The 13065-nt window shown below is 50.9% G+C and overlaps 1 protein-coding gene across 9 annotated transcripts in view; it reads left to right on the forward strand.

Annotated features, from left to right (window-relative positions):
* Nucleotides 1-13065, forward strand: part of TUBGCP3 (tubulin gamma complex component 3) — an 85388-nt gene that overhangs the window by 40026 nt on the left and 32297 nt on the right. For all 9 annotated transcript variants that reach the window (XR_007917722.3, XM_051841681.3, XM_051841682.3 and 6 more), the window contains 5 exons: nt 5174-5284; nt 5603-5711; nt 8845-9034; nt 11761-11896; nt 12673-12741. Coding sequence is in view for 8 of the 9 variants with exons in the window: in XM_051841681.3 (XP_051697641.3) it covers nt 5174-5284; nt 5603-5711; nt 8845-9034; nt 11761-11896; nt 12673-12741 (615 nt within the window). In the remaining variant the exon portion in view is untranslated. The remainder of the gene's footprint in view (nt 1-5173; nt 5285-5602; nt 5712-8844; nt 9035-11760; nt 11897-12672; nt 12742-13065) is intronic.

Consider the following 13065-nt stretch of genomic DNA (forward strand, 5'->3'; position numbering starts at 1 on the left):
TGAGCCGCGGCACTGGCCTCTCTCTTTTAAAGATTTATTTATTTGAAAGAGCTACAAAGAGGCAGAGAGAGAGAGAGAGAGAGAGAGAGAGAGAGAGAAAGAGAGGTCTTCCAGTCACTGGTTCACTTTCCAGATGGTCATGATAGTTGGAGCTGAGCTGATCCAAAGCCAGGAGCCAGGAGCTTCTCCCAGGCCTCCTAGGAGGGAGCAGGGGCCCAAGGACTTGGGCCGTCTTCCACTGCTTTTCCAGGCCATAGCAAAGAGCTGGATTGGAAGTGGAGCAGCCGGGACTCAAACTGGCACCCATATGGGATGCTGGCACTGCAGGTGGCAGCTTTACCCTCCCCCCTCTTCCCTTCCTCCCTCCCTCCTCTCTCTCCCTCTCTCCCTCTTTCCTCCTCCTCCTCTTCTTTTGTTTTAAGATTTATTTGTTTGAAAGGCAGAGTTACAGAGAGGGAGAGAGAAAGATCTTCCTTCTGTGGCCACAGTGGCTGAGACTGGGCTACACTGAGGCTGGAGCCAGGAATTCCATCTGGGTTTCTCACCACATGGGTGGCAGGGGCACTGGGTAGAAGGTGGAGCAGTTGGGACTCGAACTGGCTCTCGTATGGGTTGCTGGCGTCCCAGGCTGGGGTTAACCTACTTCATCCCAAAGCGCCCCTTGCCAGCTCTTGAATGCTGGCTGTGGCCTCCTCCTGGGAAGGTCTTCTCTTGGACTCTGGTGCTGTCTAGTCTGGGCTGCTCCTGGGTGTGGCCAGTTGGCAAGTGAGTGAGTTTACGCCCTGTTCCTTTATCTGACAGCTGAACTTGAGGTGCCCGCTGGCCTTTGCCATGTCTCCTGCTTCTAGCACCAGCAGCTAGGATTTTGCTTTTTGACAATAAAAAAGACAGGGGTCTGTTTATCCTCACAGTGTAGGGAATGGAATCCAACTTGTATTTTGTGTGTTTATTTTAATTACATCATATACAAGAGTACTTCAAAGAGTTCTTGGAAAATATAGAATTAAAAAATAAGCTTATTGTGGTCCAGAATTTTTGAAATTTATGTATAGTTTTTTCATAATGTGCGTTTATTTCCACAAACTTTAGAGACCCATTGTGTTTGAAAAGGCAGGCAAAAATAGAGTTTTAAAAATTAGAAGATATTCTCAGTGATTAACTTGAGAAGTACTTTCAACATAGGAGATGCGTTTATTGTCTTAGGTAAAAGGAAGCCAGAGACCCCCGTGCTGTCGCTGGCCCCAGAGCGCCGGAGGGTGCCTTTCCATGGCTGTCAGTGCCCCGCACAGGCCGTGCCGAGGCGGTCAGTGAGTGGAGGCTGGGTCCTCAGCTGGCACAAGCAGGGAGGGAGAATGTCACTGAGGCTTGCAGAGCTGAGGATTCTCACACTTGGTTCCCGTGTTTGCCGCTGTGCGCTCACAGTACCCTGCAAGCCCACGTCCTTGGGTCAGAGGCCAGTGAACTGCAGATAACTTGGGCACTGCTTTCTGGAACTTCTCTTGTGTCCGTTCTGCACTCTTTATATTTTTGCTACGAAAAGTTTACCATGAAAAATACCTTAGCGTCTGGCATTTTTACGCCACAGCCCTTGAAATGCTGCCGTTTACGTGAGTGAGCCTGTGTTGCACAGCCCAGCAGCTCACCGTCCCTGGTGCCCTGCCCCGTGTTTTCTCTGGGTGTGGCAGGAGGAGGCTCTCAGAGTTGCCAGCGTGATTGGCAAGTTGGAGTTGGGATCCTTTGTGGTCGGTATTAATGGATCTGATTTTTAGAAACTAAGTTGCTTGCTAAGAAAATTACCCTCTTCATTTCTGTTTTTAATACGGAGGCCTTGGCATTTGTCCAACAGTTAATGAGAAATCATGGTACAATTATGTTTTATTTTTTTTTCTCAATTCTTTCTGCAGTTGACATAATGGTGAAAATTAAAGAACCTTGAGTGGAAAATGCATCAATAAGATAAAAGCATATTGCAGTTATATTCTGACCTTGGTTTTTCCTCTGTGACTATATATTTTTCACAGAATTAATTATCTGCTGACGTGCACCACGCTCTTTGTGTTTGCTCCGAGATGTTTGCTCGGAGAATGAGTGCACGCAGCTTTGCCTTGGATGAAGCGATGCGCTCAGAACTTCCAGAGAGGACTGAATGGCCTGAGGTTTTGTGGTATAAATGAAATTTTCCTGGTGCTTGTACTGATGAAAATCCGCTGCACTCCAGCTATCAGGACAAATGAGTGTGTTGTCTGTACAAACTGGCTCTCGTATTTAAGCGAGAAGCAGAGAAACACAGTGTACATGCAGCAGTTAAATCTGATCTGCTGAATGGCCGCCTGCAGAGCTGGCCTAGCAGGTGACTGGCCGCCTGGGCGGCGTGGACTGCAGCAGGCAGGTGCATCCTGCCTTTCTTCTGTGAGAGGCGATGGGCGCGTGCTGGAGGGGACGGCCCTTTGGCGTGGTACTGCTTATCCCTCCGCAGTCCGAGTCTGTGTCCCAGGATGGAGTGGTAGCGTAAGTCAGTCTGACACGGATCGCTGAGCGCATACCTGAAGACGATGGACTGTAGTTGGGAATAAAGGCCGCCGTCTCCTCTGGTCATAAAGACTTGCTGCCTGCTCATTTGTACGTGTGGATTTCGTCTTCCTCTCGCTCCCAGGATCCAAAGTGAGGCTGATGTCGTTCACATCTTGTTTCTGTAAATATTCACCCTTGGGAGTAAGTTTCTTTGGAGGAAAACACATCTTTTTTAGTTAATTGTCCTGGGAAAATGATGTTATTAAAAATTCTTAGTGCTATGTGTTCAAAATTTACTTGAAATTACATGATTGTTTTGTTAAACTGTATCTTTTTCTGATTTTAAAATATATGTTTAAGGCTGACGCCGCGGCTCACTAGGCTGATCCTCCGCCTGCAGTGCCGGCACACCGGGTTCTAGTCTCAGTTGGGTCGCTGGTTCTGTCCTGGCTGCTCCTCTTCCAGTCCAGCTCTCTGCTGTGGCCCGGGAAGGCAGTGGAGAGTGGCCCAAGTGCTTGGGCCCTGCACCTGCATGGGAGACCAGGAGGAAGTACTTGGCTCCTGGCTTTGGATCAGCGTGGTGCACCGGCCGCAGCGGCCACTTGGGGGCTGAACCAACGGAAAAAGGAAGCCCTTTCTCTCTGTCTCTCTCTGTCTCACTGTCTAACTCTGCCTGTCAAAAAGAAAAAAAAAATATGTGTTTAAAATTTTATCGTATATACCATTTCAGAGGAAAAGTCAGAATTCGTCAATCATGTTCTGACAGATAACACCTGTCCGTACTTATTATGTGTACTATATTTTTATTGTGTATCTGTGTGTCTCATAGCATGCATAATATTTTATAACATAGTTTTCCCTTAAATAGCATTATTTTGTGCCATTAACTATAATTCTTCTGTGTCATTGTTTCTTTAAATTATCTCTGAAATTCCTGAATGGCTTGTGATGTAGTTTGTGGGTCATGCATTTTTTTTCCTTGGAAAGAAAAGTTGTTCTTTTGATCAGATTCTCGGTAAGGTGTATGCTGGTTAAGAACAAATTTTATTGTTAATGACTACGTGATTATAAATCATTTTTTCTATTTCCTTTTTCTTAGACATTTATTAGCTTATGGGAAGTATAATACAGCCTGATCAACACTATTTTATGCCATTAATGCAAGGATAATACTTACTTCAGAGTTCATTCTTCCATTCAAATAAAACTGGCGTTTTATTATTATTATTTTTTGTATTTTTTTAACTGAGTGTGCTAGTTTTATATTAGTTTTATAAAATAACCCAGGGTATTCTGTACTTTTTTCTGTTGTCTCAATTACCTTAAACAGCTAACATAAAAATGATTTGTTTTTAAAAGTTAATTAGGCCTGTGCCTTAGCGGTCGTATTTACATTCACAGTTTCTTCAAAAGGTTGTGTTTTGTTAGTCTCCTCTGGCTCCGGTTAGTTTTGGTCATTTGCAGTTTGCTGAGACACCATTCATTTTGCATGGCTATGTAGTTGCTATAAATACGCTTCAGAATTCCTTAGATCCATTTTGTGTTTGTGGATACGTCTTCCTGGTGAGGCCTGTGTGTCATGACCTAGTGAGGACAGCGCACACGGGAGGGGACCTCACTGGAAGCTCCGTTTGCAGCCTGACCAGGGAGCTCAGCTTCAGCCTGTGCGAGTCCTGGGGCCGCGGCCCAGTGCCCTTCCTGCCGAGACGGGAGCAGGGCTCCTTGGAGAAGTGGCTCCTTTAGGGTCTTGGGAGCACGTCGGCCCTGAAAGTGGCTGGAGTGAGGCGCTGGGACGGGGGCTGCAGCGCCATCGGTGGCTCCTCGGTGGCCAGGCTGCAGGGCCTGCTGCTTCCTGCCGGCGGCAGTGTCCGTCGCGACCCCGTTCGGAAAGGAATTCTGGTGCTGTCTAAAAGTAACGCTCACTGTGGCTCAGCAGTTCCACCCTCAGAACACAAGTGTGTGGCGTCGAGAGCACAAGTGTTACGGTGGAACTGAGGATTGAGCAGCCTCAGTGTTTCAGTGCCAGACACATGCACACCACAGCAGCTTGCTCCTTGCTGCTGTGTGTCCCTTCTGTGTGCTTCTGGTGCCTGTGATCCAAGCTGTGTGGCTGTCGGGGGCTGAGGTGGGGTCAGGGGACGAAGCGGAAGAGGCACTTCCCGCAGCGCCCGTTTGTGTGTGTGGCTGTGGGTGCTTCAGTGTCTGCTTGTGGGTGACTGGCCTGCGGCTGCTTTGTGAGCAGGGCACACGGCTGCGGGCTCCGGGCTGCGGACTTGGGAACCGGGCACAGGAGAGCAGCCTGAGGCAGGCAGAGTGAGGAGACAGCGACCACAGGCATCCGCTGGAGGTTCTTGGCAGCGGGGGCAGCCCTCAGACGGGATCCCGGGACGGAGCGTGCACAGCAAGCATCCTGCTTCTCCAGGAAACAGGGCAGCTTGTCCTTCGGCGTCAGTTCTGAGTGTCTGAGAATGCATTTGATTTGAGGAGATCGCGGTCCCTGTGTTTTATGAAGCAAGGTCCAAGTTGGGTAAACACCGGCAGGAACCCCGCCCCTCCCAATCCGGGTATCTTGGCTTTCGAGCATAGCTTACTCTTGGTGTTGCTGTTAATTTCTTGCTGAAATACTGCTTTTTAATGCGTTTTGGTGTTCCTTTGCTTTCAGTTTTTTGTAGCCTCAGATCCAACAGTTAAGACAGATCGGCTGTGGCATGACAAGTACACTTTGAGGACGTCCATGATTCCCTCGTTTATTACGATGGATCAATCTCGGAAGGTAGGGGTAAAAGAAATCTTTGTGGTTTTGATCTTTTATTGCTGTATGTTCTTGGGTTATGTAGGATTGTACATGTTTTTGAGGTGAGGTTTACGTTAATTGAATACTTTGATGTGTTCACCTATGTTTGTTAATGTATCTTGAATTCCCAAAATTCACTTGATACTATACCTGATGCTCTTGGTATTTAGTTTTTAATCCATAACTGCTTTGACTATATTAAGCATATATATTTATATATAGTTACGAATATATGGAGCATTCGTATGATCACTTGAATTTTATATTGGGGTAATTGTATGATATTTTCCGTTTTAGGTCCTGCTGATAGGAAAATCAATAAATTTCTTACACCAAGTTTGTCATGATCAGACTCCCACCACAAAGATGATAGCTGTGACCAAGTCTGCAGAGTCACCCCAGGACGGTACGGCGATGATGATGGTAGAAGTGATGAGAGTGGTGGTGGTGGTGGTAGTGGTGGTGATGGTAGTACGTATCGCTTAAAATATGTTTTGGCCTAAGGATTTACAGGTGATCTGAATTACTGTCTAAAACACCTTAAAATGGTGTATATAAAATCACACTATGTAAATTTTTAATTCTGTTTCCATATAGAGGTAAACAGTAAGCAATGATGTAGGTATTTCATCCTGCTTAAGCAGTTCGTATTGCTTTTTCTGTTTTTAATGGCAGTGTGACGGTGTGCCAGAAGAAGGAAGTGAAAGAAAGGATTGCTAATAGCAGCCGTGCTTGGGTCGCGTGCTTTGGTTGAGAAGTAGGTGTGAGCGAGTCCTCACTGTCTTCAGGATGCTACGGTCCCCTCATCTGATAGTTGTCCCCACCTCCCGTTTCTCAGCCTGCCCCAGCCTCGGTGAATCCTGCTGTTTAGTAGGTGGCTAGCTGAGGTCGGTAGCTGTGCAGTCCTGGCCATTTTTCTTTTTTATATTGTCATCTTGAATTGTTCAGAGAATCTACATTGCATAGGACATTGAGGAAGTTATAGGAAAGATAATACAAATTCATCATGCATGCCCCTTCCCTTAATCAGTGACTTGTTAGTCTAGTCATGGAGATGCGGTGCAATAAAACACTCAGCCATGAACACTTCAAGTGGGAAGTGATTGATGGGCGCCTCAGCAAGACCTCGGGGGAGGGGTGGGTGGGAGCTGCCCCGTCCTGCGGCAGGGTTGGATGTTCTCGTGGCTGTGTGCAACCCTGGGAGGGGAAGAAATTGCAGGAATTGAGTAAGGGTTTGAGCAGAAGCATGGCACGCTTGCAGTTACTTTAGTTTTTATTTATTTATTTTTAATGTGATGGATGGATCACAGAGAACTTGGGAGGTGAACGAGGCTGTTATTGAACTTGGTTTTAGTTAGTTGAGTGTGTATAGGGTGAAGATGCTCAGTAGGATGCTCCTTTTTGAACAAGAGGGAGCAACCAAAGTTCTCAGATTTTGTGGGATTTTGTTTTGGGCAGATTGATTGTCAGCGACTGCGAGGAGGTTTCCAGTGTGGGTTGTTAGTGCTGGACCCACACTAGTGCTTGGGAGCTGCTTCAGCAAAGACAAGACGACACGATGTCCCCAGATCCCCCGGCCGGGGGGACGACCCTTCCACTCCTGTGGGAGCCACGGTCTCAGCCCAGTGCCTCATGCTCTCACATAAATGGGCACGAGTTCTTGGGGGTTCTGACAGCCCCGGGTGAATTCCTGGGATGGAGAGCTGTTACCCAAGTGCAGAGTTTTGAGGACTGCATGCATTTAAGAGGTGGAGGCAGGAAGAAGAGCTAGGAGAGAAGTCGTGTGGTTAGCTTTGACCTTTGGTAGAGCCTGGACTAGACTACGCACAGGAGAGGCACGCAGCCTGCGGTTGAGGTCTCGCGGCGGCACCCTGTGCCCGCGGTGCAGGCGGCTCCAGGGAGGGCTGCTGCTGGAGCTCTCGCCGCCCTGCCTGCTGCCGCCCCACGTCGCTCTTGCTGCTCTTGCCAGGGGTGAGCACCCCTGCTGTCCTGTCGTCCCTCCCCTGCGGCCATGTCTGTGCAGGCCGCGGTGTTTTCCTTTACAGTGTGTGGTATAGGTGGCAAGCTGAAAGACTCGAAGCCTGAGACGACGCATATTGCAAGAGCCGTGGAAGTATCAAGTTCGTGTTCACGTGTGGAAACATTTGGAAGATGTGACAGTGTGAGAGGAGAGCGCCGCGGCTCACAGCTGCAGGCTCTCTGTTCCACGTCTCCTAGTGGGCTGCTCTGGAGAAAACTGGTTAATATTAAACCCTGTTTAGTTTTTAATGGAAATCTTTAATAGCTCAAGAAAGGATGAGGCAAAATGTTTACATTTTTGGAGCTACGTAGATTACAGAAACGGAGCCCCTGCTGTGAACGCAGTGCCAGTGCAGCTGGTCCTGCAGCTCTTGGGTCTTCCGGTTTCACCCGGCCTGTGACAGCCGCAGCAGCAGTAGACGTGCACACACTAAGATGCCTGCAGCCCTCTGCAGTGTTGTGGTTGGCTCACTGCTGGGGGAGACCAGTGGGAGTCCAGGGCACTGCCTCGCTCACTCGGCCTGGCTTACCTTTTCTCCTCCTTAGCTGCGTCCAGCCTCGGGTGAGCTTCTACCCCAAGTGTTGTCACAGCTTTGTTTTTAAAGGCAGAGTTGGGCAGTGAGAGAGACTGAGAGAAAGGTCTTCCTTCCGTTGGCTCACTCCCCAAATGGCCGCTACGGCTGGCGCTGTGCCGATCAGGAGCCAGGTGCTTCTCCTGGTCTCCCATGGGGTGCAGGGCCCGAGCACCTGGGCCATCCTCCACTGCCTTTCCGGGCCACGGCAGAGAGCTGGACTGGAAGAGGAGCAACTGGGACTCGAACCTGGCACCCATATGGGATGCCGGCGCCGCAGGTGGAGGATTAACCAGTGAGCCACGGCACCGGCTCCCGTCACAGGTTTTAAGACGTAGTTTAGGAGCAGATTTGTGCTTTCGAGGTTTTAGTGAGCATCGGAAGGAGCTGTGCCACGTGGCGGTGTCCACATTGTTTCTCCTCGGTGTGAAGCTGTGGACGCACTCCTGGCTCTGCTTCAGAGTTCGGCTCCGCCTTTGCTGACAGCCAGCGTTTGCCCCTGGGGAAGCTGCAGCAGCTTCCCAGGGGCTTCACTCGGTGGTTCTTGATGTGGCTGCGTGGCCGTAGCGCTGGCCTGTGCCGAGGTGAGGGCTTCCAGAGCTCACCCCCAGGTGCTCTTGGGGCACGCACAGGTGACTCAGCACTCACCTGCCCTGATCCCAGAGTGGGTCTGAGCTCCAGGCAGCTCCCGGTGTCGGGGGTGACCCTCGAGTGCTGTAGCCACTCAGCTCTTGTGCGTCCGAATGTTGCTCTCTGTCTGAGTCCAGCAGGCCTGAGCCTTCTGAGGTTGAGGTGCTGGGACTCAGAGCAGGCAGCTGCGGGACGGGGCCGCTTTGTCGCGGCTGTGGTTGGCTGGCGTTGGTGTGGACGTTTGTCTGTGTGCCTTGAGCGCTCCTTTGTCACGGTGCAGACTGGCATGTTTGTGTGCTCTCTCTTCTGTTCTCACAGCTGCAGATTTATTCACAGACCTGGAAAACGCGTTCCAAGGGAAAATTGATGCTGCTTACTTTGAGACCAGCAAGTATCTCTTGGATGTGCTCAATAAAAAGTACAGCTTGCTGGACCACATGCAGGCGATGCGGCGGTACCTGCTTCTCGGGCAGGGGGACTTCATAAGGCATCTGATGGATTTGCTCAAGTAAGAAGTGGCTTGGATTCTTGTGAATGCTCCGTGCGTCTGATAAATTCTCACACTTTTAGTTTAAAGTGAGAGCAAAGTGAGTTGAGTCATCATAGACTAGTATGTCTTTAAAATTTGCAAAGACCACATTAGGAAATGCTCAGGAGTTGAAGTCGGTGTTTATGTGTTACTCATCAGAATGCTCGTGTTCCTTGAAAGGGCTTCACGTTGAAATTAATGCCCCAAATCAAATTTTTTTTTTTTTGACAGGCAGAGTGGACAGTGAGAGAGAGAGACAGAGAGAAAGGTCTTCCTTTGCCGTTGGTTCACCCTCCAATGGCCGCCGCGGCCGGCACGCTATGGCCGGCGCACCGCGCTGATCCGATGGCAGGAGCCAGGAGCCAGGTGCTTCTCCTGGTCTCCCATGGGGTGCAGGGCCCAAGCACTTGGGCCATCCTCCACTGCCCTCCCGGGCCACAGCAGAGAGCTGGCCTGGAAGAGGGGCAACCGGGACAGAATCCGGCGCCCTGACTGGGACTAGAACCCGGTGTGCCGGCACCGCAAGGCGGAGGATTAGCATAGTGAGCCATGGTGCCGGCCTTCAAATTTGTTTTATTTTAAAGATTTATTTATTTGAAAGGCAGAGTTACACAAAGAGAGGAGAGAGAGAGGTCTTCCATCCGCTGGTTCACTGCCCAGTTGGCTGCAACGGCCGGAGCTGCGTGATATGAAGCCAGGAGCCAGGAGCTTCTTCAGGGTCTCCCACGTGGGTGCAGGGCCCAAGCACTTGGGCCATCCTCGACTGCTTTCCCAGGCCACAGCAGAGAGCTGGATCAGAAGAGGAGCAGCCAGGATTAGAAGGGGCGCCACATGGGATGCTAGCGCTTCATGCCGGGGGTTAACGTGCTGAGCCGCAGCGCCGGCCCCCGCTGTTGGCGTCCTCCGTTGCCCGGCTTTCTCTGGAGTCTTCCTTTCCAGCGCGCGGCGCGTGCCCTCCCGTCTGCACAGAAGGAGCTGTGCCCGGGCCTGCAGACGCCCGGGGACCCCGAGTGCCGGCTGTGCCCGGGCCTGCAGACGCCCGGGGACCCCGAGTGCCGGCTGTGCCCGGGCCTGCAGACGTCGGGGGACCCCGAGTGCCGGCTGTGCCCGGGCCTGCAGACGCCCTGGGACCCCGAGTGCCGGCTGTGCCCTGGGCCTGCAGACGTCGGGGGACCCCGAGTGCCGGCTGTGCCCGGGCCTGCAGACGCCCGGGGACCCCGAGTGCCGGCTGTGCCCGGGCCTGCAAACGCCCGGGGACCCCGAGTGCCGGCTGTGCCCGGGCCTGCAGACGCCCGGGGACCCCGAGTGCCGGCTGTGCCCGGGCCTGCAGACGTCGGGGGACCCCGAGTGCCGGCTGTGCCCGGGCCTGCAGACGTCGGGGGACCCCGAGTGCCGGCTGTGCCGGGCCACGCGTGTGGCGACTTTCACTTAGGCACTTGTAACAGTGGGGACTTCTTTCTTTTGGCGTTCCCTGTAGCAGACTTAAAAGAAGTGAAGTGTTCCCTTTAGGACGCGAGAGAGTTACCTTAAGCGCCTGCCTGTGGTGATCAAGCTGTTGTTTCGGGCTTTGGTCCTCACAGGTCAGTGTGCGTCAGATTTCCAGGGAGCAGGTTGAAGTGGGTGTCGGGCACATTCCTGAAGTGTGCGGGAACACCCCATGTAGGGGGACCGTCCGCGAGGGGCAGCACTCAGAGGCAGCTGCTGCCCAGCTCCAGCCACAGGTCACTTTGCAACATGAAAACTTTCTGAATTTTTGAGGTTGTCAATAGCTGACCTCGCTATGCTCATGAGTTAGCTCATAAAACCGATGATTTCCTGCTACAGGTGCATGCTGGGTGATTGTGCCCAGTACACCACTGTTTGCTTCCTGCAAGTAGAGAAAGGGTCAGTGGTCAGGACCTGCTTGAAGCGTGCGTGGCACGAGTTGCTAAAGGGGAAGTGTTCTCCAAGTGTGGGTGCTGTGTGCAGGTCTGGGCAAGCTGCAGGCAGAGGTGGGCCAGGCTGGGCGAGGCACGCAGGCCCTGAGAGCGCACCGGGCACGCCCTTTAGCTGATGCAGCACCCGTGTTTGCCGTATGCTACGTTTGGGTGTTTAAAGTGTCTTTCTTGCTATTTAATGAAAAATGTATTTGTTCTCAGACACTTGAGTTTCTGATACTAAAAGCGAGAGTGCCCTCAGCATGCCTGTCTGCCTCAGATGTGACTGAGCAGTGGCCCTGCCGGCCCCGCCCGGCACTTGACAGTCTGTGTGTGCTCCTGATGCCGCCAGCTCTGGACAGAAAGGTGGCAGCTGTGTCCTTAGAGACGCAGGTGGCAGACCCTACGGAGGTGTGTGCTGCCGGCACAGTGGTGCAGCGGTGTCACGTGCCCTAGCGTTGGGGTCCGTGCGGGCGCCCCCTTCCCTGCACTCCAGAGGGGGTTGCAGTGCTGCTGCCCTAGGCTGGCTCGAGTTTGAAAACCGCGTTCATGTGCGGGCACATTTCAGGTTCTTCAGCTTAAGCAGTAACAAGGTGAGTGTTAGTTCATTTTAAGAATGTTTTGTCCTCAGAATAGTTGGGAGACTGCTTGCAGTTAACACCGTGACGCTTTTGTTACCATATTACTGTGCTGGCCCAGTTGTCCCTTCAGCTTATTATTTGAACTCAAAGTTTTTAAAGTATTTTAGAACTTGCTAGTGATTGAAGGAATATTTCTTTAATTGTTAAGACCAGAACTTGTCCGTCCAGCTACAACCTTGTATCAGCATAACTTGACTGGGATTCTGGAGACCGCCGTCAGAGCCACCAACGCGCAGTTCGACAGTCCCGAGATCCTGCGGAGGCTGGACGTGAGGCTGCTGGAGGTACGGAGCGGTGTCGGGGCGCCCGCGGCCCAGCCCAGTACCTGCCGCGCTGGCGTTCCCCTGCTGCTGACGTGCACGCCACCGCGTCATTTCTGCATCTGGACAGCCGGGGCGTGAGCCCTGCTGTGCACCTGTTCCTGGGGCACTGTCAGCAGTCACTGCCTTCTGAACCTTGCAGGGCTGCTGGGCTGAAGTTGGATTAAAAAAAGCAAGATTCTCACCCAGGGCCTAGTAGCATCTTACAGGCGCTTAGTAAATCATATCTGCTTTTCATGGGAAACCTGCTAGAAGGCGTGAGGAGTGGTACGTAGTAATACTGTTTGTCCATCCGAAAAATCCACGTGTTTCAGTTTGGTGGGGAGTGGCTTTCCTCGGGCCCGGGTGTTTGAGACGTCGTCACACTGCTTGCATAGGTGTAATGTGTGAGCATTAGCAGACCCCATTGATTTTCTTAGAATACTGACTTCTCAGGACTTGGAAGATGCTATGAGGTAGCAGGCTTTTGTTTGTCGTAAACGGTGGTGATGAATTTTGAACATGTATTCACAGAATTCATTTGGCCAAATATTTTTGGAGTACCTACTCTGTGCCTGATGTTCCTGAGGGTACAGAAGTTGATAAAAGATACAGTTACCTGCTCTCACATAGCTAAACTCTCAAAACTTAAGGGGACTTTAAAATCTGGACATGGTTTTCTTGCCTTTTCTTCAAGGGGTCCCTTGACTGTTCAGCTGTCAGCTTAAGGTCTTGCAGCTGCTTTTTCTGTTTGATCCTAGGTCTCTCCGGGTGACACTGGGTGGGACGTCTTCAGCCTGGACTACCATGTTGATGGACCAATTGCAACTGTAAGATCGTCTGTGCACAGCTGTGTACATTGCTAAACATTTTGTTTCAAATTGCCTTTCTTCTCTAAGAACTCCTAATCAAAATGAACACTTAACACCTAGGCTATACCCATTGAATGAGTACTTGTGCCAAAAACGTGTCAGTTTTAAATAATTATTAATGAGTGCTAAATGCTCTTATTTTAGGAATTCTTAAAAATATCATTTGTTCTATCATAGGTTTCGGCAAGTATTTAATTAATGGATTGTTCATTTTGTTCAATTATTCTTAGGCTGTAGCAACTAATTTAGGATGATTTGCAAAGAACTGTGAAGTATATTTTA

This window comes from Oryctolagus cuniculus, chromosome 9 (assembly GCF_051225735.1).
Source record: "Oryctolagus cuniculus isolate XC-2025 breed Fujian yellow rabbit chromosome 9, ASM5122573v1, whole genome shotgun sequence".
In the NCBI taxonomy this organism is placed as follows: domain Eukaryota; kingdom Metazoa; phylum Chordata; class Mammalia; order Lagomorpha; family Leporidae; genus Oryctolagus; species Oryctolagus cuniculus.